This window comes from Micromys minutus (assembly GCF_963924665.1).
Source record: "Micromys minutus genome assembly, chromosome: 17".
NCBI lineage: Eukaryota > Metazoa > Chordata > Mammalia > Rodentia > Muridae > Micromys > Micromys minutus.
The window spans coordinates 51789795-51811881 of NC_137952.1; the positions used below are offsets into that span (position 1 = coordinate 51789795).

Consider the following 22087-nt stretch of genomic DNA (forward strand, 5'->3'; position numbering starts at 1 on the left):
ACACTGCAACTTTAACTGTCGATTCCTTGCTCTTGTTTTTTTGTTGTTTTTGTTTTTGGTTTTTTGGTTTTTTTTTTGTTTTGTTTTTTTTTTTTTTTTTTTTTTTTTTTCTTTCCTGAAGAGCCTGGGCCCAAGTCACAAAAAAAAAAAAAAAAAAAAAAAAAGCATTGTTTGGCCTTTTTGCACTGTGAAGTTGACTTCCTGGCTCAGCCTTCTAGACTGACCCTTCCAGGAGGGTTCTGCACTGTTAGAAAACCTCTAACAAAAAGTATACTCCTGCCTGCAGAGTCTGAAGCTGGCCCACAGTCACTTAACATCTTAGGCTCACATAGCCTCCAGATGGTATTTGGGCCTTTCAATGAGTGCTTTCCCTGGTGTTCAGTCTGTACCTTTGACTGCAGCTTTGCTGATCCCTCTGTGCACCTAGCTTTGCTTTTTGTAGGCAGCCACTCTCTCTGTACCCCTTGGGATTAGATTTCACTGAGCCAAAACAGTAGGTCTGCCTCTTACCCCCTGAGGTCTTTGTATTCTCTCTCCCCTCTGGCCTGAGAACCAGGGTCTGGAGCCCAGTGACCTTCCTACCTGGATGCTGCTTTTGCAAGCTCAGGATGGAGAAGCTGTCGAGTGTGACAATGAATCTGCACATGGGTCCGCTGCAATGACAAGTCTGTGACCTCAAATGAACTCTTAAAGTTCGTCTCCGAGTCTTAAAATTTAGGTGCAAGTGCAACTCAGTTTTTATTTGAAACATATACTGGTGAGGTAGAAGTAGGAAATTACAATTTTGAAGCCAATTTGGGTTCCATAGGGAGACTGTGCATTTAAGAAATGTTTACCTCCTTATACAGAGACCTAATTAGGGAACCCATGTATCTGAGAAATGTTAGCCTCACAGAGGAATTTAAGAAACACTGATGAACAGTTGAACGTAGAATGTTTCTTTGCTTTTCTTCATCTATAGAAACAAAAGCCTACCAGTTACTGAAGAAGTCTACCCTCCAGGATAATTCAAACCAAGCTGAAAAGAGATTTGAAAGTCAGTTTTCAAGTAAGTTGGGCAGATTCGGCAATGGCAGACACCAGGACAGAGCTCAGAGAAGCTGGTTTGAGAGCTGTCTTTACAGTGAGCACTACTGTCTGCACAGCCCTCACAGAGCCTGGGCTTCTGTGTGTGTCTCACCACAAAAGAGACTTCAAGCTTCTCTTCCCTGCATGTCCTCTTCCCGTGAGGACAGCTTTGTGCTGCGCATCCCCTCTTGTGGGAATGCTGGGAAATTCTCCACTGTATGATGGAAGGACTGTAAAGAAAGCTAACATTTAGGCTTAAACATAACTTCTTTAATCTAGGATGTTTCCATTTTAATTGTCTTACATTCTCCTGCTGTACAGGCAGTTTTCATTGTACTGTGTCTTCTTTTCATGTGTTATTCAATCGGACAGCCATTATAAAAGTATACAATATAGAAGAACATATATAGAGATTTTTTTTTAATTTTAGACTTGCTTGTTTTATTTTATGTGCATACATGTTTTGCCAATGTGAATATGTAATGTGTGCATGCCCTGGTGCCCATGGATATCAGAAGAGAATGTTGGATTCTCTAGAACCATAGTTAGAGTTGATTATGAACCACCATGTGGGTATTGGGAATTGAACCCCAGGTCCTCCTGAGGAGGAACCAGTACTCTATTTTTCCTATCAGACTCGTATAGTGAGTTCTGAATGTGTTCTAATTCACAGACCATATTCAGGTTTCCAATAGTCTCAAACATGCCGATACTTTCTAAAGACTGCTGTCTGTCTGTCTGTATTTGGAGAACACATCTTTAGTAGTATCAGTGGCACGTCATTTACTGTGGTTGCTTTAATGATTTAGTGAGCCGCTTTAGGGTAAAGACCCAGTCGAGGCCTAGAAGGAAAATCTCCTTGGGAGAGCCAGCGTTTTAGTGACTCTGATTTAGCTCCAAAAATGTAGAAATAGTCTCTTGAGGTGTAAAGCAGGGCCTTTTATTGAAGGAGATTCCCTATTACTTCGGGAAGATCTTAGTGTGGGTCAGCTTTCTGTTCACAGATGTGACATACAGTCTGAATTGAGATTGGTCTTAGACAGTGTTTGTCCAACCCCCTCACTTTATAAAATAAGGTCTCAAGAGAGTAATGCCTTGCTCAGGGCATAACTGCTTAGCAGGCACACATAGGTGAGAAGGCCACACTACAGATAGTTTTGGCAAGTGTATTTTGCTTTTTGTTTTTTTTTTTTATTAATTTTTATTTACATGAGTACACTGTAGCTGTCCTCATGTACACCAGAAAAGGGCATCAGGTCTTATTACAGATGATTGTGAGCCACCATGTGGTTGCTGCGAATTGAACTCAGGACCTCCAGAAGAGCAGTCAGTGCTCTTACCCACTGAGCCATCTCTCCAGCCTATTTGTTTGTTTTAAAGACAGTGTTTCTCTCTGTAGCCCTGGCTAGAACTCTCTAATTATCCAGGCTGGCCTTGAACTCAGAGATCCTCCTGCCTCTACCTCTCAAGTGCTGGGATTAAAGTTGTGTGCCAGATGGCAAGTGTATCTTGATACCTAATTGCAGGTACAAAAAGACAAGTATTTGGCATAAATTGTCATCTCTTGTTTATCTATAAAAATTATGCTACTATTAAATATATTGACAGCTTATTTCAAATATTTGTTCTTTGAGCAGTGTATTCAATTATGCACTGTATTTTGATCATATTCTGTTAAACTTTTCATAAGTAAAATAACACTTGGCAGGTTGTACTGCTAAGCACAGGCAGGTTCAGTGTCCTCAGTCTGTCTGCCAGTGAACCCTTGGAAGAGCCCAGTAGTCTGATGCTAGCATTGACAGGAGCTTCTGATGCTGTTGTCTGCTCTTAGAGTTGACACTGCCCTGCATCCACACTCCACTGCCTTCGCTTCTACTGCCCTGTAGTCCCCTGAACTGCAGAGAGCAGCCCATCATCTGAGAGGGTGAAGGGAAACCTGCCCGCACTGAAAAGCAGTGAGAGCGGGAATCTCATCCTCACCTCTCACTCCTGAAGGAGAACTCCTGTCTCAGCTACTTTCTGAGTTAAATATTTTAGGACTCTGCCTCCAGATCTGTTACTGAGAAAACCCACTTAAGTTCTGAACCCCAATTTCCATAGCCCAAAGTCCCATCATTTACAAATGTGGAGCCCCTGTTTGAAGTTGAGCACAGATATGGAGCTGGAAGAATTATCGTGCTACAGAGGTTACAGGCAGGCACACCACAAGGTTAGCAACTCAGCCAGCCTATGGCAAAGCTGCCTGTGCACACTCTGGCATCTGCAGTGACTGCCCATTGAAAACCGAAGTGCCACAGAAATATCTGGGGCTGAGGACAGTGGGGACAGTCCAGTCTCCATCCCCAAGGAAAAGGATGTGTTGTGTATCCATGTCCTCAACAGTGGGAGTGGCCTTGATGACTTTTAGTGGAAATTTTTATTCTTCTTGTAGGATAAGAAACAGGATTTAGCCAAAGGGTGTAGGAGTAGATGGTGTAGGAGCCTGTCATCCAGGAGTGTTGGTTTAAGTCTGAGACCTGGTTCCGGTACCTGGTGTCCTGGTGAGCCATCCATCCCTGCACGTGTCCAACCTGTGCTGGTGTTTGTGCGTCCTCAGCAGAGCGGCTGAGGACTTAGCTGAGGTCACATGCTTGCCCCGCACATTTGAGGAGGTCTCCAGTTCAGTTCCGTACCACACAGGAAAGAACTAAATAATCAAAGTGAAGAATAAATCGGAACGCCCTGGGTAGTTTTAGCTTTGTTTGTTTTTAATTTATTTTATTTTTAGTATTATGAAGAAAAGTCCCTGCTTCTTTTCAGTGTTCTAGGAGTATTTTGTCTCTGGGTTTAGAAGCCCTGAAACCTTCTGTGGCTTGAACCGGATCTTTCTCTTAATTTTCCAAAATTTCTGGGATACTGCATATGCATTTATTTGTCTTGTGGCTGTGTGGTGGCTAACTCACTCTCCTTGGCTGTGTTTGCCACAGGTTTGGATATTGGCAACAGCATGTTCAAGACAAAGACAGCCCACAAAATCGCCTCAGAAGCTAGTTTTTCATCCAGTGAAGGAAGTCCTTTGTCAAGGTAAAGTGAGAGCCTCTCTCCAGCAGTAGATGAGAAATGTCACTATGCAGCGAGCTGAGCCCTGGCTGTGTTTGTGTGTGACTTGATGGAGGTTATGGTTGGGTTTTGTTTATCTGAAATAGCAGTCAAAACTTTAGTCTACCTTCGAGAATGTTTGCACCACAGCCAAGTATTGTTTTGCAGCTGTTGTTTCCTTGGTTTAAGACTCAATTGACACCTCAGTGAACCACAAATTAGCGTCTACAGCTGCTCGCAGTAGGGCTGCTTAGAGACCACACAAAGGAGGTTGTCAGGATAAGGGCAGGGAGAAGACATCAGGCCTTACAAGAAATAAAGTGGCATGTTTCTTCTTCCTGAGACAATTGATAGATGACAGGCAATTGCTCTGTATTAGTTTTTGTGTATGGAGTCTTTTTTTTTTTTTTTAAATCAAGTCTTCCAGCCACATTACTCACCCCTTTTCTGGCATGTTCTTGCTTACCCCCCCTTAAGGATAGAATGTATCTTTTTACACTTGTTAAAATGTAACACTTGTTACAAGTTTTGTGAGCTATAGTAAGGGAGTTGTGTGCTGAATTTGCCTTCCACATCCAATACTAATCATGCAGTGACTTCCAGTCACTCGGGAAGCATTTATAATGTAAATCTAAGCAATTGCCCAATGCTGCACCTACTTTTACTTTGGACTAAATACTATTTCAAACAGCCTTGAAAGGCTCCCTTGCTGTAGCATTGCTCATTAAAAATGTGTCCTTTAGATGACTGCATTACCTTTGAATTTACTACTTGACCCTGCTAAAATGTTAAAACATGACCTTTACATTGCCTCTGCTGTGTGTAATGTCCAAAGAACAAAATGATCTGATCCAGAAATGTCATAATAAAAGGAAATGAAAATGGAAAAAAAATCTGTTCATTTGTATTTTACAAAAATATGACAGCAGTTTAGGTCCTGAACTATTTGGATGGGTTAACTGTCTTACATCCGTGCTTTTAGGAACTGGATAAGTATCCAGTATGCTTTCTTGTGTATAAGAAATTACCTGTAATACCCCTTTTTTGTTTGTATTTTTGAGAAAGTAGGAGCTTACTGGGTTTGGGAGAGTGTTGGATACTATATTGTTGGTGTTACACAATAAATTCAAGTTTTAGATTTTTGAGAGCATTTTTAAAGGTCAGCACATTCTACAGATAGTTCCCAGTTTTAATGTTACCACTTGGCTTAAAATGTGTCCCTTTAGTTAAAGATTGTTAGAAGTATGTGTCCCTATTATATTTTAAAGACATTAAAACAAGTCCTTACCCCCCCCCCCCACACACACACAGAGAGACAGAGTTCCTCTGTGTAATCCTGACTGTCCAGGAACTCAGTCTGTAGATCAGGCTGGCCTCAAACTCACAGCGCCTAGCATTAAAACAAATTCTTTATGCGTGTTCTCTGAGAAGTTTGTAAACACACTTAGAAAATGATAGGACCAGACAGGACATTTTATCAATCTGGTCGCTCATACCCGGCCACAGTTCACCAGGCGAAATTAAACTTTGTGTTTCTGTAAATTAAAAAGGCGCCTCTAGTTATTATATTTCTTTATGACATTAATTTCCAAATAAATCATAAGTAATCCCATCACCCCCCCTTTAAGAAACAGAAGCTCACTAAAAGGTCTTCCAGGAACCCTCGGTTCTAGACACTTGATAGTCATCTAGCATGACAGGCTTTGAACAGCCAGTGTGGCTTGGTGCGCTGTTCAGCACAGTTTGCTGCTTGTGCTGGGTCTGTTATTGTTAGTACCCCACCCTGGGCTTTGGAGAGCTCAGGTTTTGCTGTGTGTGCCTGGCTCCACTGAAATTTCTTAGAGGCTTACATTTAAGGATCCCACTTACTGCAGTCACTCCTAGTGCTTTATTGCTTTTACAAGTGGTCTCGAAACCCAGTACTTGAGAATAAACATAACAGTGCTGCGCTGCTGTAGCACTTTTAAAATTTCTTCTTTGCTCTGTTTTGTCAGTGAGCTGATGAGCAATCTCAAAAAAAAAAAAAAAAAGACCCTGTTGGACCTTAAAAAAAAATGGCTTCCTCTGATGTCCTAGAGACAATAATTATGATGTGCTAGTTAAGCCCAAACTACAGCTGAGGGATTTTACTTTAAAGCAGGGGCTTGGGCGCAAAAATGCATTTATAGCTCTTTGTCTGCACCTCATTATGTGTGGGCCTGATTCATTAAGTAATTGGTTTGCAGTTGTTTACATGAGTATTAAGGCCTTCTTTTCAGCCGCCTTTGAGAGATACATTGTGCAAATGTTGCCTGTGCTGAATGCAGAATGAGGGCCAGAGGGTCCCTCCTATTGGCTAAACAGTGTGCTCTGTTGAAAAGCCAGAGAAAGGGATTGGGTGCTGCTTTGCATAGCAATGACTTTCTTAATAAGCGTTACAGATTAATACACACAAGCTATAAAAGATGCAAAGAGATACTCTTAGCACATTTATACATGCTCATTTCATTGTGACGGTGGTGGCGTCTCTGCGCTTTCAGATTGCGTTTTGCAGAGCAGAGGCTTCAGTGTATGAGCCGTAATAGAATCCGATGTTTATTGTATTATAAATCACGGGCAAGTGGGCCGATCGGCAACAGTTTATTATTAAAGATTCTTTCAGTGTAAATCTTTTTCTACCATTGTATTTGCTTCAGTAAAATCATTTTGTGGTTGAGTGGGGATGAAAGGCATGATGTACGAAGGAGTGAGTCCTAATAGGAAGCTGTTCTCCGAGTAAAGACCACTTGTTCCCTTTTGTTCCGGGGTGCATGCCAGAGCTTCCTCTCCTCTGCAAACATTGTCTCTCTTTACCTTCCCCAGGAAGCGCTTCACTCTCCAGGGTCCATTTATCCAATGGAGAGTGCATCTCCACAGCTCCCTAGCAAACTCAGCTTACCGGTTCCTTGTCACTCCAGCCTGCAGGTTGAATCAAGATAAGATTTTTTCGGAAAGAAAGGAGTGTGTGCTTGCAACATAATTGCCTGGGGGAAAGGTACTAAAAGTCACCAGGCCACCCGCACCCTTTAACAGGGCCACCGTGGGTGGCATTCCTTGCCAGCCCTGCAGCCATGGGATCGGCCAGCGGAGGGCGCCAGCATGCAGCTGATGATCAGATGGTGACCGCAGCTTTTCTTTCTCGTCTGGTCATTTGTCATTTTCCCTGGAATGGTATAAAGATACTTAGTTACTAGCTGTTCATTGAAATAAAAGGAAAACGGTTTCTGGCAGTTCTTCCTGTACCTTTATAAAGTGCCCACCTCCATCTCTAGCTTAGGAAATCTGCACTGACCTTAAATTTACTAAATTAGAAACTTCCTGAGCATTCCAAACTCACTGTCATTAACTCATAAACCTCTTTTTTTCCTCCACAGAACACTTTTGCATAAGAAAAATCACTATATTTGATGGGAAGAAGTAAACTAGCTAAACTCCAGGGCAGCAAAAATTACAGCTATGCTGTAGGAAGTCCAACTGGCCATCAGGGGGCGCTCAGACTTTGTCAATTTAAACAGCCTTACACTTTGGTGGCCTTTTAAACTTAAACTAAGATTTGTATTTGTGGAGATTTTTGATGTGGTCATTTGTACTTTAATTTCTTTCTGGATTGCCTTTTCTCCTATATTTTTCCCAGAAAAAATGTCTATTTTAAAGGAAAAAAAATCAGCAAAAGATGCTATTTGAAAATTCTTAATACTGACTACAAATCCACAGAAATGTTTGTGGTTCACAGCCAGGATACCATATCTTCTCATAGGTGGGCATGCCTCAGCTTTCGCACACGTGTGTGTGTGTGTGTGTGTGTGTGTGTGTGTGTGTTTCGTGATAGCTCTATACCTTATTTTTGAACACAAGTTCTTTCAGTGTACCTGAAGCTCTTCCGCTTGCCTAGACTCAGCTATCGAGTTCCACAGAGCTGTCTAACCCTACCCCACCCTGACCCCAGCTAGAGTCACAGACACACATCCAGTTTTGACATGGGCACTGGAGAGCCAGACTCAGGACTTCCTGTTTCACACTAGGCACTGCACTGACTGAGCCATATCACTAGCCCTCCAGTTTTATAATTAGGCCCTAGAACAGGACCAGCATCCCACTGAGGACCATTTCTTAATTATCCTCAACGTCACAAGCTGTATTCTTGGCAGGATACTCAGAGTTAATTGCCATATTAAAGTGGACCCCAAATCCAGTAATTTAGGTGTGTTAGTTAATGGGATGTGCATTTCCCCCCTGGGGGGCAGGGTTGGCAGTAAGTATGTTGCTAACATTAGCATATTCTTCTAGTCTCCAAAACTGTCCACCTTTCAGAACCGGAAGTGAGTATGAAGCCCCATCCTAACTTTACTGCTGTTGCTGGTCTTGAGGAGGCCCAGTGCATGAACCCCCTCCAACTACAACAGTCACATTCTAGTGCTCTTGCTGGCCTACTATGTAGACGTATGGGTGTCCTTCAGGGTACCAGCTCAGATGCTGTGCCCTAAAGCACCATGCTATTCCATGCCTTTGACCTTTTTGTTGTTTGGCTGGGATACACCTACCCTACTGTTTACCTGGCTTCCCTTGCTTCCTGAGCAGAGGATGGCTGTGCCATATGGCTTTCTGTCACCCACCTAGCTAGGTATAGGAGCTGTTCACGTACCTTGTTTCCCCTCCCATGTGAGCTTCTCATTGGTCTGGCAGGTTCATCATTAGAGCTGGGTAACTGCTGAGCTTTCTGAGAGAGTAGTCAACTATTCACTCAAGCCTTCTTCATTCTGCAAGCCACTTGCAAAGTGCCTCACCTCGGTCTGGCACCTTCCTGGCCTGATGGGCAGCATGTGTTCCATCCAGTTATCCAAGGTGGTCTGTCTTAGGAGAGGTGTACACATTTTCAAATGAGAATCTTAGCTCACCTCAAATTAGATCGCCTTCTCAAACTGTTCCAATGCTGTCTGCAGTCAGTTTCAAGAAACAGGAAGGAAGTGAGCATGCTTACAGAAAGCAATAATAGAATCTTTGCTGACTCTTGTCCTGTATGCTGATGGAAGACTTGTCTTGCTCTTGACCTTCATGAGGATGTGTAGACTCTTGGCCCATGTCATAGACCAAAACAGCATCCCCAGATGTGTCCTTGTCTTCAGTGAGAGGCAGAACTTTTGAAGGCAGAGTTGGAGTGTTTTCTACTTTTTTTTTTCTTACAAAGTGCCAAGTTTCCTGTGGTGTTTACACTTAGTGTGCTGGCTAGCTTTTGTTGACTAGAGTCATTTGGAGGAAGGAACCTCAATTGAAAAGCACCCAGATCAGATTGGCATATAGTCAAGCCTGTGAAGCTTTTTCTTGATTGATGATTAGTATGGGAAAGCCCAGCCCAACCCAGTGTAGGCAGTGCTGAGCCTGGTCCTATGATGTAAAAGAAAGCAGGCTGAGTAAGCCACGGAGAGCAGGCCATGTAAAAATGTAACTGATAAAAAATGTTTCTCTCCATGGCCTCTCCTGGTTCCTGCCTCCAGGTTTTTGTCCAGTTTATTTTTAGGCCCCAAATCATTTAGCTATAGTTGTTGATTTACATGCCTGTTTTTATGTCGTCAGCATGTTCTGTTGTCATAGCTCCATAAGACACCTTGAAATTAGGTATGATAATACCGCTAGCCTTTTTTTATTTTTAACCCTCTCAGGATTATTTTGGCTATTTGAAGTTTCTTGTCCTTTCCAATGAATTTTAAGACCGATTTTTTTTTCTATTTCCATAGAAAACAACATATGTATTCTGATAAGGATTGCACTGAATCTATAGATTGCTTTTGATAAAATAGCAATTTTCATAATATTGATCCCACTGATCCATGAGCATGGAAGATCTTTCCATCTTCTGGTATCTTCTTCAGTTTCTCTAAAGTATTTTTAAATTTTTATTAGAAAGGTCTTTGACTTCCTTGGCTAGGTTTATTCCAAGGTTATATATGGCTGGAGGGCAACTGTGAGGGGGATTGCTTCCCCCATTTCTCTGTGTTTGTTAGTGACGAGAAGGAAGACTGCTGGGTTTTATACTCTGTGTTTGCATCCTGCCGCTCTGCTGGGAGTGCTCATCAGCTCTAAGAGTTTTCTGGTAGAGTTTGTAGGGTCTCTTCTTTTACAGAACCTGCAAACACAGGTAATTTGACTTTTTCATTCCCTACTTGGTTCTCTGTGCTTCTGCTCTAGCTTAGACCTTCAGTGCATTTAGTAGACACTGAGATGGAAGACTGCTTTGTCTTTCGTTTTGATGTCACTGGAACTGCTTTAACGTTACCCTGTGCACTGTAACAGTGTTGGCTGTAGTTGTGAATGTTCTCAGTTTTTGGTTTGATGTCTACTGAATTTGGTTTGCAAGCCTTTTGCAGTGAACTTTTGTGCCTATGATTGGGGAGATTGGTTTTTCATTTGTTTTGTTGTTGTATCTTTATTGATACAGGAAAATACTGGCATTACAGAAAAAATTTGGAAGTTCTCCTTTCCTGGTTTATGGAATAGTTTAAGAAGCATTGGTATTAGTTCTCCTTTGAAAATTTACCAGTGAATTCATCTAGATCTGGCCATTAGTAAATCAGACTTTTAAAAAATGTGTTGATTATATTTTTGTGTGTATGATGTTTGCTTGTATATGTGTGTGTGCCACATTGTGTGCCTGTTGTCTTCAGAGGTCAGAAGAGGGTGCCGGGTCCTCTGGAAGTGGAATTATACATGTTTGTGAATGCAGTGCAAATGCTGAGAGCCATACCCTAGCTGTCTGCAAGAGCAATGTGCTCTTAACTGATGAGCAGTCTCTCCCACTCCTCAGGGATTTGTTTGGTTTGTTTTGTTTTTCAATCAGTCTCACTGTTTGTTATTGAGCCACTGGCTCAGTCACTGTTCTGTTGCTACGATGAGACACCATGACCAAGGCAACCCCTATTAAAAAAAAGAAAAAAAAAAAAAAAAAAAAGAGCATCTACTTGGGGCGTAGTCCATTATGATCATGGAAAAGAGCATGGTGTCAGGCAGACTGAGAGCTAGACCCTGATCTGAAAGCAGAGCAAGAGAGACTGGCTCTGGCAGCTCCAGTGACACATGCTTCTTCCAACAAGGCCACACCTCCTAATCCTTCTAATCCTTTCAAACCATTCAACTGCCTGGTGACTAAGAATTCCAATATAAGAGTCTATGAGGGCCATTCTTATTTAAACCACCACCTTCCACTCCCTAACCCCATAGGGTTAGCCTATAGCTTGTAGCCTATATGTAATATAGGTAGGTAGGTAGGTAGGTAGGTAGGTAGATAGATAGATAGATAGATAGGTAGGTAGGTAGATAGATAGATAGATAGATAGATAGATAGATAGATGATAGGTAGGTAGGTAGATAGATAGATAGATAGATAGATAGATAGATAGATAGATAGACAGATAGGTAGATAGATAGATAGGTAGGTAGATAGATAGACAGATTGATTGATAGATAGACAGATAGATACGTAGGTAGATAAATGATTGATAGATAGATAGATAGATAGGTAGGTAGATAGATAGATAGATAGATAGATAGATAGATAGATAGATGATAGGTAGGTAGATAGATAGATAGACAGATGATAAATAGGTAGATAGATAGACAGATAGATAGATAGATAGACAGATAGATAGATAGATAGATAGACAGATAAATAGATAGATAGATAGATAGATAGATAGATAGATAGATAGATAGATAGGTAGGTAGATAGATAGATAGATAGATAGATAGATAGATAGATAGATAGATGTGCAAAAATGTATTGAGTCCAACTTCAAAAGTCCCCAAGGTGTCTGTCACAGTCCTCGAACTGCTTAAACATCTAAAGTCTCTACTTGTCTCAATCTCTTAACTGTAACTCTTGTAAAATAAAAATAAAAAGCAGATTACATACTTCCAACATACAATGGCACAGAATAAATTTTACCATTCCAAAAGAATTCAAAGGGAGCGTGGTGAGGAAATACTGGAGCAAAGCAAGAACAAAACCCAGCAGGGCAAACTCCAAATTCTGCATCTCCAAGTGTGATGTCAAAGCATTCGTCAGCTCTCCAACTCTTTTCAGCTTTGTTGACTGCAACCCATTTCTCTCTGTGTCTGTCTCTCTCACTCTCTCCCTCCCTCCCTCCCTCCCTCCCTCCCTCCCTCTCTCTCTCTCTCTCTCTCTCTCTCTCTCTCTCTCTCTCTCTCTCTCTCTCTCTCTCTCTCTGGTCCCTACACCAATCTGCAGCTCTCATCTCATTGGCAGGTATCCCACAAATCTAGCATCTTCAACACAATCCAGGCTTCATCTCCACAGCTTCATCCAGTGGCCTCTCCTGTCCTCCACACAGGTTTACCCCTGACACATGCCTTAAGCAGCATTCCTTAGCCAAGGAGGGAGATTCCACAACTTCCTTCTTGTATCCTTGTATCCAGAACCACATGACTGAAGCTGCCAAGTTCTGCTTGTTGGGGCTGGAACTTGGCCCCCTCTTTCAAAGCTCTGCACCAGCTTTCTGTTGTTGATGAGTCCCTTCCCGGCTTCAGTGTTCCTTTAATTCCTTTTTACAAGTTGGAAGCTTAGAAAGCCAGGTCTTGGCCTGAGGTCACCACTCCATTCCATTCTTTAGACATTTTATCTCCTTGAGTTTAGGGCTTGGCTCCAGCACCCCCTTTCCTGGTACTTCTTTTCTCCTCACACTGTACAGGTTGTACTTCTTCTTGTCCCACTTGCTCCTTTTCATTGCATATCTGCATCCGAGTGCCCCCTCATAGCCATAACCACGTGCCATCGTCAACACTAGGCTGTCTCGAAATCTCCGCCAACCCTATTAGTTTTCATAGGCCATGTGTGTCTAGAAATGCATCTGTTTCTTTTAGATTTTCCAAATTTAGTTCTAATTTGCTTGGATAAACACCATGACCAAAAACAGTTTAGGAAAGGACTTATTTGATGACACATCCCAGGTCACTGTCTGACACTTAAGGAAATCGGGGCAGAAGTTCACAGCAGGAACCGAGAGGCAGGACTGAAGCAGAGGCCATGGAGAAGCTTAGAGACTTTGTGTGGCTTGCCCCCCTTTTTTTTTTTACTACCACCTAGGAGCACCTGTCCAGGAGGGGCATTGCCCACAGGGGGCGGGGCCCGCCCATATCAGTCAGTCATTAGTGAAGATGCACCACAGACTTGCCTACAGGCTCTTGAATTTACCACCTTATTTTCACACCTGTTCCCCAGTCTCTGCAGCTCTAGTGCTGGATTTCTGAGGAAGCAGAAAGAGACCCAAGTCTGACTCCTGACAGAACTGTACTTACTGGCACACACAGCAAAGGAGGTTGAGGGGTCTGAGAGCATGGAGGCTGCAGCCCTTTATACAAATGAAGGCCTTGGGAATGAGGAAGTGTTGCAGCCCAAGGAGCTGTTGGTGTTCACAGTCTTTCTGGGAACTGTCTGCCTGTTGCAGGACAGATTATTTGGGAGACAGTCTGTCTCTGCAAACATTCCTTTCTGGATTGACCAATAATGGCTGATTAAGGTCATCTGTAATCTAGAGGGAATCCTCTAGGCATTTTACTCCCATGAGTCTCGGAGTCGCTGTGAACGCTCACAGTTTCCTTGCCTCTGGCTTTGACCTGTCTTCTTTAGCTCACATGCTTCTTAGCTGCAGTTTTCCAGCCTCCTACATTTTCAGCACCGTACAGTGTTGAGTGTTTATAAAGTTCAGGTGGTACTACGAAGTGCTGGGTGGGAAATCCCGCGTGGACCCTTCGAAGGCCGTGTCACTTCTGCCTTCTTTCCTGCCTTAGTATTGCAGTTTACACCCTTAATGAGACCGTCTGCTTCCCATTACAGTAACACCAGGGCTGTTCTCTCTGAACCCTCAGCACTGCGACTCTAAATAACAACAAAACTGCTTCTGCCTTTCTCCAATGCTGGGACTAACCACCCTGCCTGGCAGCTTTTATACTTCTAGATGGTTATAAAACTAGCCCAAAGAAAAGTTCTGTTCCATGACAGGTGAAGGTTCAAGTACCATTGTTCCTACAAGAAGTTTCGTTGAGGTACAACCATATTGAGTCGTTTACGTACATCTGTGGCCACACACCTGAGGAAAGGCTAACTGGTAACTTACGGAATCCCTTGGCCCACCTCAGCCTCACAGTTCGATGTTTTCCTTTCACACCTGTGAAGATTAGGTCTGATTCCAAGCACTTTGATGGAGTGATTGATTGTGTGGCCTGACTTCAAACCCAGCTTCTTACTCTGAAGGGGAGTTTTCGTATACTTTGCTGTGACTAAGAAGCTGACCCTGCCCAGCCCTCCAGGAGAGCCCTTCCTCTGTGCCTGTCTGTTTTCTTTACATGTTTGGTGAGAGAAGTGTTGACCCTAAGAAGGTACATAATAAAAGTTGACCTTGAATTACAGTGTCACATCCGTTTTAGACACGGGTTTCTACAGAGAAACTGTTTCTAAGACACCAGGGTAGAGTGGGAAACACTTGAGAGCCTCCTCACCATCTCAGTGATGAACTATGGTGTTTGTAGTTACTTAATAGGTTTTTTGTAAGAAGTCTTAATAAAACTGACAACCAAGAATCACTATACAACGAATTCACATTTCACTGATGTTTCCTGCTCCTGGTGGTTTAAATGATTCAAAGCCACACAGCATAACCACAGCGCAAACAGAAAAAGTGAGTTCAAGTTGCTACAGAGACATGACATGCCTAGAGTGCCTTGTGCAAACCAAGAAGGTCCCTGATGTGCTCTGTGGGTCACCTCCCCGCAGGGGGCCTGACCTTGCTGTTGGCTCAGTCCACTCACTTTCGATGACTTGAGTGATTTGTAGCACTCACAAAAGGCCATGACCCTGTTCGAAGCACCATGTTAGGCCTTTTTTCCCTCTTTTCCTCTCTTCGATATTTCACCCTGTATTGGCAGGGAAGACAACTTAAACAACTTAATTCTGAAGTCACATGCTAATCAGAAACACACAGGTTAGATTCTATATCATTGAACGTTGAGTCTTTCAGTAGGGCCATGTGCTTAGCAACATTCATTTTATCCATTTTACCCCAGGCACTTGCTAATTGCTAAGTAGTGGGTTATCCAAGTGAATTGGAACACATGAGGCCTCTGCTTTCACCATGAGGGTGAGGAGTAGCCTATCAGACAGCAGAGGGAACAGATGGAAAACAACTTTTATGAGGACTCCAGGGGATCGGGCAAGGGGGACACAGAACTAGGAAGCCCAGCGCTGTTTGGGAGCCCACCTTGGGAAGCAGCCTTCAGCATTAGGACTCTATGCCAAAAACAATGAGGAAGTTATTAAAGCGTTTTCATCAGAAGAGTTAAGTCAGGCTATGTGTCTAGCATCTCATTCTTGGTAGAAGGTGAATAATAGAGGGACAGATTAGATATGTCATCAGTGAGGCCACTGCAAACATCCATGTCAGAGTTTCCTAGTGTGCTTGCCAATGTGGTAAAAGTACTTACGGAGTTGCCAGGGCATAGGTGTTGACTGTGTTTAGCAAGGGATATGGGGGACCAGAAAGTTGGGGATGCCACATGCTGAGATGAGAGAAAGGACTGGCCCAGTGGCATGGAGACCACACTAGAAAGATGGTAAATTGCTACAAGTTGCTTTGGAAGAAGGCAAGGGGAGCCACGAGATGTGCACTGGACTTGTTTCTGGAACTCGGAGTAGGAACTCTGGAACTCACCGAAGCAGTAGGGACCTGGCCTGGACTTGTTAGTCCCTGTCTTTTTGCTCCTGCATCAAGACATTCAGCTGCCACATCTCATTTCTCAGTCCAGGCCTCACAGTGCTCTCTTTCTCAACAAGAAGCACCTGCCTTCTGGGGACCCTGCAGCTGTCAGTCCTCTCGTCACCAAGCTCTGCCCTCTCAGCCCCAGCCAGCATCAGGTTCAGCAATCTTTCTGTGTGTCTCCTTATGCAGTCCACAGCTGTCTGAAGACTACCTGTCTCCCAGCATTTTACTGATCTGCCTCTGCCTTCTGGCTCTTAGCCCAGTCACCTACCACATGGGTGATGGGGGTTCATTGTGTGTGTGTGTGTACTTTACATAAAAAGGATTCTTTGAGGCTCACTTTGTTGATGCCTGCTCCCGTTGTAGCTTGATTGTTGTCTATGTGTTGGCCCCTGCCAGATGGTCACAGGGATGCTGTGCTGTTTGTGGAGAATGACCATGGGCACTACTGCTGGACCCTGGTCAGCATCAGGTACCAAATGCCAAGGGACTATTGCAAAATCCAGTAGAGCATGGACAATGGGCCCCAGTACAGCCTGCTTTACTACAGTGACTGTTTTAGAAGGCATATGCATAAGCCGTAGGTTGACAAGACTTGGACAAAGGGGAGCATGAGCTTGCACAGTTCCCCATCTAGATGAGCAGGGTCTTAGCAATGAGAGGGCAGAAGTGTCACCTTGTTTAGAAAAAGTAAGTTTCTCCCCAGTGTCTCCAATGACCACTTATCTCTCGGCATGAGACCTGAAGAATTTAGATAAAATACAAAAGGTAAGTGATGCTCCCAGAAGGGCTCTTTTAAACTCTAAATTGCACAAGGCCCTGAAAAGGCATAGTGAGAAATTGCACTCCAAAGAGCCACTGTCTTGCCCTCTTACATTCAGCAGAGGAGGCTGGGTGCCAAAAGCTACAGACTAGCATCCGTATCAGTGGATACATGGAAAGCTAAAGTTGGGTGCCTGTAACATGTGGCTGTTCCACAGTGTGTCTGCTGGGCCTGCCTTTGTTAAACTGTTAGCATTGTTGCTGGTTTGACTGAGGTACTTTAACTTCCCAACCAACGTCTTGAGTTCTCTTCAGATTTTCGAGTTTGCTCAGAAGCACTGACACTCCATACACAGCGCTTTGAAGAGGACTGTTGAACAGACACCACCCCCTGCCTACTGCGGTCATGATGGCCCTCCAGCAGGGCCCACCATGCACCAGGCTCCCCCAGGGCAGGGGGAGCACCCTGGAGGCTGGCGAGGCTGTGGGAGGCCAGTGCTTTTTCAAGCAGATGCCTCTAGCCACCTGGAGCCTTGATGTGTGTATGCTCTTCAGACCTGGGAAGGACTTACACAACCTCTCTCCTTACCATTAACACCACCGCTTCTTCCCAAACAGCTTTCTGTGAAAACTCTCAGACCAGCTGTCAATTTTTACTTTCTTATTTTATAGGCACGAAAGCAAAAGGGACCCAGTGACCACCATAAAGTCAAATGGTAAGAAATAGACACTAATTTTCATTTCTCATCTTAACCAAAAGAGTTGTGTTGTCTGTCTTCTGTGTCTTTGTGTGAGGACTCTGGCTCGTCCTGTCAGTCTAGGGACAGCCCACATAATGCCCATGAGCAGAACCTCCAGAGAAAGGCTGAGCGCTGGTGCAGGTTGTTTGGCATTGACCACCGGATTGGGTGCGTTCTGCCTACTGAATGCTTTGCAGCTTTCCCCTGCCCTCTAGGCGGGACCCACAAGCATCTGTCACTCATTCCTGGTAGGGCTCTGGCAGCAACCCTAACAGTTTCTTCATATCCACTCCCTCCTGTTCCTCCTTGGCCACTAGCATTTTAAACTTGGTTCACTCTATTTACTTTCGACTTAATAATTCCCAGTCTCTCTCACTGCGCCATAGAATATAAGTTTTCTCCAGTGGTCTCCCTGGTTCCAGCTTTCTCCTTGCTGGGCCGTAGCCCACCCGACTTTGCTGTGCCCCTGCTCTGTGCCCCCGCTCATGCTGTTCCTCTTATATGGAGTTCTCCTGTCACAGTAACGCTGGGACACGTCCTTCCCGTGCCTGGGCTCTCTACTCTGGTCACCTTACCTCACCTCCCATCCCCCACCTGTAGTAGGGCATAAGTGGGCTGGGTGTGACAGAGTCGGACCATCAATGACACCAGAATTGTCCAGATACCTGCCCTGGTCAGCTTCCATTTGAACAGTAAGGTGCAGACATTAATAGTTTTCCAACCAAGGCTGCTGAAAGGGTCAACCTGGGTCCTATAAAAGAAGCTATTCTATAGATGTCAGTTACCTGACTGTCAAGGCAGAAGATGCTGTTGGTACCCTACAATACCCTGTCAGCTGCCTAGAGTTCACCTCAGCTCCAACTGGCAAGTATGCCATGCTATGCTACATGAAACAGTGATATCTCTGCCCCAGGGCTTTTTCAGGCTGCACAAGCTTGTCCCTTTCAGAGAGCCAGAAAGTTGGCAGCTAGGGTTAGGAGATAAAGGATCAGTAACACTGTCTTACTCTTCACTGAAACTTGAGGAAACCTCTACACACTCTCAGAAGAGCCTCAGGAGGACTGAGTCCCAGTTGTTTACTGCCTGCACCATACCTTCCACCAGCTTCCCCTCTTCTGGGCCACCCCCATTCTTCTCCCCTGAGCGCCTCCCAAATAAGATGATAGGTATTCAGATCAACCAGTCACCACTGCTGATGCCTCCACCAGGCCTTCCCCTTTTCTGATCTCCTATACAACCGAAAACAGGGAGACAAAAGTAAAGCAGGAGCCACATGGGGTGATGACATTCCTGGTAACCTGGGTGTTAATGTCTGTCCTATAATAAATAGTTGGACGTGATGAAAAAGAGGATCCTGCAAGGATTTCCCCGGGACAATGGGAAGATCGTAGCATGGAGTATGTAAATTGGTACAGGTGACACAGTATCGTTAGACTGTGCAATGCTCCAGCTCAGCAGTTGGTTTGCTCTTTTGAAAACCCCCATCAGAATGTAAAAGCTAACAAGCCGTGTTCTTATCTCTTCCAGCCTTCTGGGGGGAGTCTGATGACAGTGACTCTGAAATCGAAGCTGCTCTACGTCCTAGGGACCATGACATGCCCGATGATTTTGATGATTTTTATGACACATAAGCTGATGCATGCTTAGAAATGAAGGCTTTATTACAAACTGTCACTGTGATTATGTATAATTCCCAACATAAGCATATCCTTCTAAGTTTGGTAGTTGTGAAAGGGGAAAGTGGACTGTCATTCAAGTGAGATTGCTCGATAGAAATGTGAACTAGGTCTGGAAAGTAGTTGAATGTACAGCACTTGCCTAGCACGAGAGAGGGCCGAGGGTTGATCCCTAGCACCAGGGAGCCCTATGGGGAGCCAGTGTGATGGCACATGGCAGCCGGATGGTGATTTCCTGGCCATCCTAAGCTATCTAGCCAGACCCTGCCAGCCCTGCACTTGGGAGATGGAGGCAGGAGGACCAGAAGTTCCAGGGTAGTGTCAGCTGCATAAGGTCCTCCGGTAGTTTGGATGAGAATGGCTCCTACAGGCTTGTGTATTTGAATGCTCAGTTACAAGTTGGTGGAACTGTTTGGGAAGGTTGAGAGGTGTGGTCTTATTGGAGGAGGTGTGTCCCTGCGGGTAGAATTCGAGGTTTCAGAAGCCCACACCATTCCCAGGCAGCTTGGTCTCTTTCTGTTCCTTGGCTGTTATCTCAACAGGTGAGCTCTCAGCTACTGCTCTAGCACCAGGCCTGCCCGTTAGCTGCCATGCTGACAGGCATGGCGGGCATAGACTATTGCCCTTTGGAGCCATGAGCCCAAATTAAATGCTTGATTTTGTAAGTTGCTTTGACTGTGATGTTCTGTCATAGCACTAGAAAGTAACTAAGGCAGACCCTATCTATCACACGGGATTAGACTAGACATCATTCTGAAGATGTATTGGGCCAGTAAGCACACTAAACGGCGATTAGTCTTTGGGGAAATGCACATCAAAAATCACAGAGAGAGAACACAAAATCTAAGAGACAATACAAGTGTTTGTGTAGAGGTGAAGAAATAACACAGGCGGCTGGTAGGGTTGAATAGGATGGGGTACAGCAGTTTGGAAAACAGCCCTCAGGGTTTAAACACAGACTTGTCCTGCCATCTAACCATGCCACTCCAGGATAAATTATATCTATGCCAAAATGTGTTTTAAAGTGTCCATAGAAGTGTTATTCACAGCAACTAGAATGGAAGCAAATGCCCGTTACCTGGTAAGTGATAAACACTGAGGTCTGTCCATACAATGAACGGTTAGCACTCCATAGAAAGGAATAGAAACGGATGTTGTTCTACATGGGTAAACCTTGAAAATACCACGCTAATGAAAACAAGCCACACAAGATTGCTAGTTTATCATTTGTTTAGATAAAGTGTCTTCAGGGATACCCTGTTCTACATGCGGAGTTCCCAGCTAGATGGGGCTACGTGGTGAGGTCAATATATTTGTATAATAATAATAGATTTTAAAACTAAAAGATAAAGTATCTGTGATGGCTATTTCAGTTGTCAACTCCTAGAAGTAACTAAAACTCAAGCAGCTGGGTACAACTCTGTGGGGCTTTCAATTACGTCATTTGAAATGGGAAGACCGACTTTTAATCCAGATCTTTTGAGGTGAGAAGATACACCTTTAATCTGGGCCCACACCTTCTGCTGGCAGCTAGAGTCATCTTGGAAGAGGAATCTCAGTTGAGAAAAGGCTTCCATCAGATTGCCCGTAGGCAAGTCTGTGGGCCATTTTCTTTCTTAGTGATTATGTGAGTACATCCCACTATGGGTAGTGGGCTCATGGACCTGGATGGTATAAGTAAGCAAGTCTGCTGGAAAAGCCATGGGGAGTAACATAGAGCAGAAATTCTAACATTTCTACATGCCAGCATCCGACAAGGTCTTCATAGGATAGAGTAACTGGGCGGCAGTGGGGGGGGGGGGTAGGACCAAACGTAATCTCTAGCTCAGCAGCACTCCAGGCCTCTCTACGTTCATGCCTTGTCTTCCCAGGATGATGGACTACAAACTGTAAGATGAAGGTGGGTTTGGTGTATCACTGTAATAGAAACCCCAACCAAAACAGAAAATTACAACCCTGTCTGTGGACTATTAATGTGACAGACATGGTCATGGTTTCTGAGAGGGTTGTGGGAAGATTTTGGAACTTGGGGCTAGAAAAAAGTGCTCATGGGTTGAGTGAGTTCTCTGTTCTGTGGAGCTTAGAAGACGGGAATGTTCAGAGTGTTGCAGATGTTGGAGGCCTGACCTGTGAAGTGCTGGAGGGAAGCAAAGGCTACTGAGGCCGTCTGTGTGATATTCTGTAATAAGAATGTGTGGTGCTGGGCAACTCGCCTGCTGAATAACCTGCTGTGGATTTTTTTTTTTCCTTGAGAGACCAGTGAAAAACCTTTGCAATGGATGCTGGTCAGCTGGGGCTGTGATTAAGAAGAGACCATCATTAACTGAGAGAAAATCTTCTAGGAATTATTCCTTCGGGGTCAGCACACAGTATCTGTAGCGCAGACAGGGCCAAGGCTGCACCTTGTGCTGACAGACAAGCGTGGCCATGGCTAACAGACTGCCCCATGTGGTTTTGAGGACAGGAATGGGTCAAGGAGAGCAGCTGAGGTCTGACAACTGGGGAATATGGGAGAGGCCACTGGGGAGACCGCAGTAGAAGTTGCAGAATGAGGAGTTGAGGCTTAATACCACAGGGCAAGGTCCACATCCCTGAAGAGAGCACCCCACTGAAGCAGACGGCCCCAGCATTGGAATGCCAGCCTGATGAGACAATGACCAAGCACAGCAGGAGCTATGGGCACAACTGGCTCAAACAAAAGAGAAAGGCTGTGGACGCTGTGGAGGGCCCAAACCCTTGGCGCTCAGAAGACCGTGAGTGGGTCCCTGATGCCTGGGCTGAGCTTCACATTGTTGGACTTGATTTGCTCAACTGCCCTTGTTTTTCCTCCTGGAATAACAAAGTTTCATACTTACTATTTTTATTTTACAGGAGCCCACAGTTGAGGCTTAGAACTTTTAAAGAGATTTGCAGAGGGAGTTTGGAATTTTAAAGAGATTTTGGATGTTTTAGAGAGACTGTCAGTAGAGATTTAGATGCTTTA

The 22087-nt window shown here is 44.3% G+C and overlaps 1 protein-coding gene across 1 annotated transcript in view; it reads left to right on the top strand.

Annotated features, from left to right (window-relative positions):
* Positions 1-19833, top strand: part of KIZ (kizuna centrosomal protein) — a gene marked incomplete at its 5' end in the record, with an annotated part of 88409 nt that extends 68576 nt beyond the window's left edge. The window contains 4 exons of the mRNA XM_080931074.1: positions 962-1048; positions 4035-4131; positions 17361-17404; positions 18956-19833. Of these exons, the coding sequence (XP_080787200.1) occupies positions 962-1048; positions 4035-4131; positions 17361-17404; positions 18956-19059 (332 nt within the window). The 3' untranslated portion in view covers positions 19060-19833. The remainder of the gene's footprint in view (positions 1-961; positions 1049-4034; positions 4132-17360; positions 17405-18955) is intronic.
* Positions 19834-22087: the final 2254 nt, after the last annotated feature.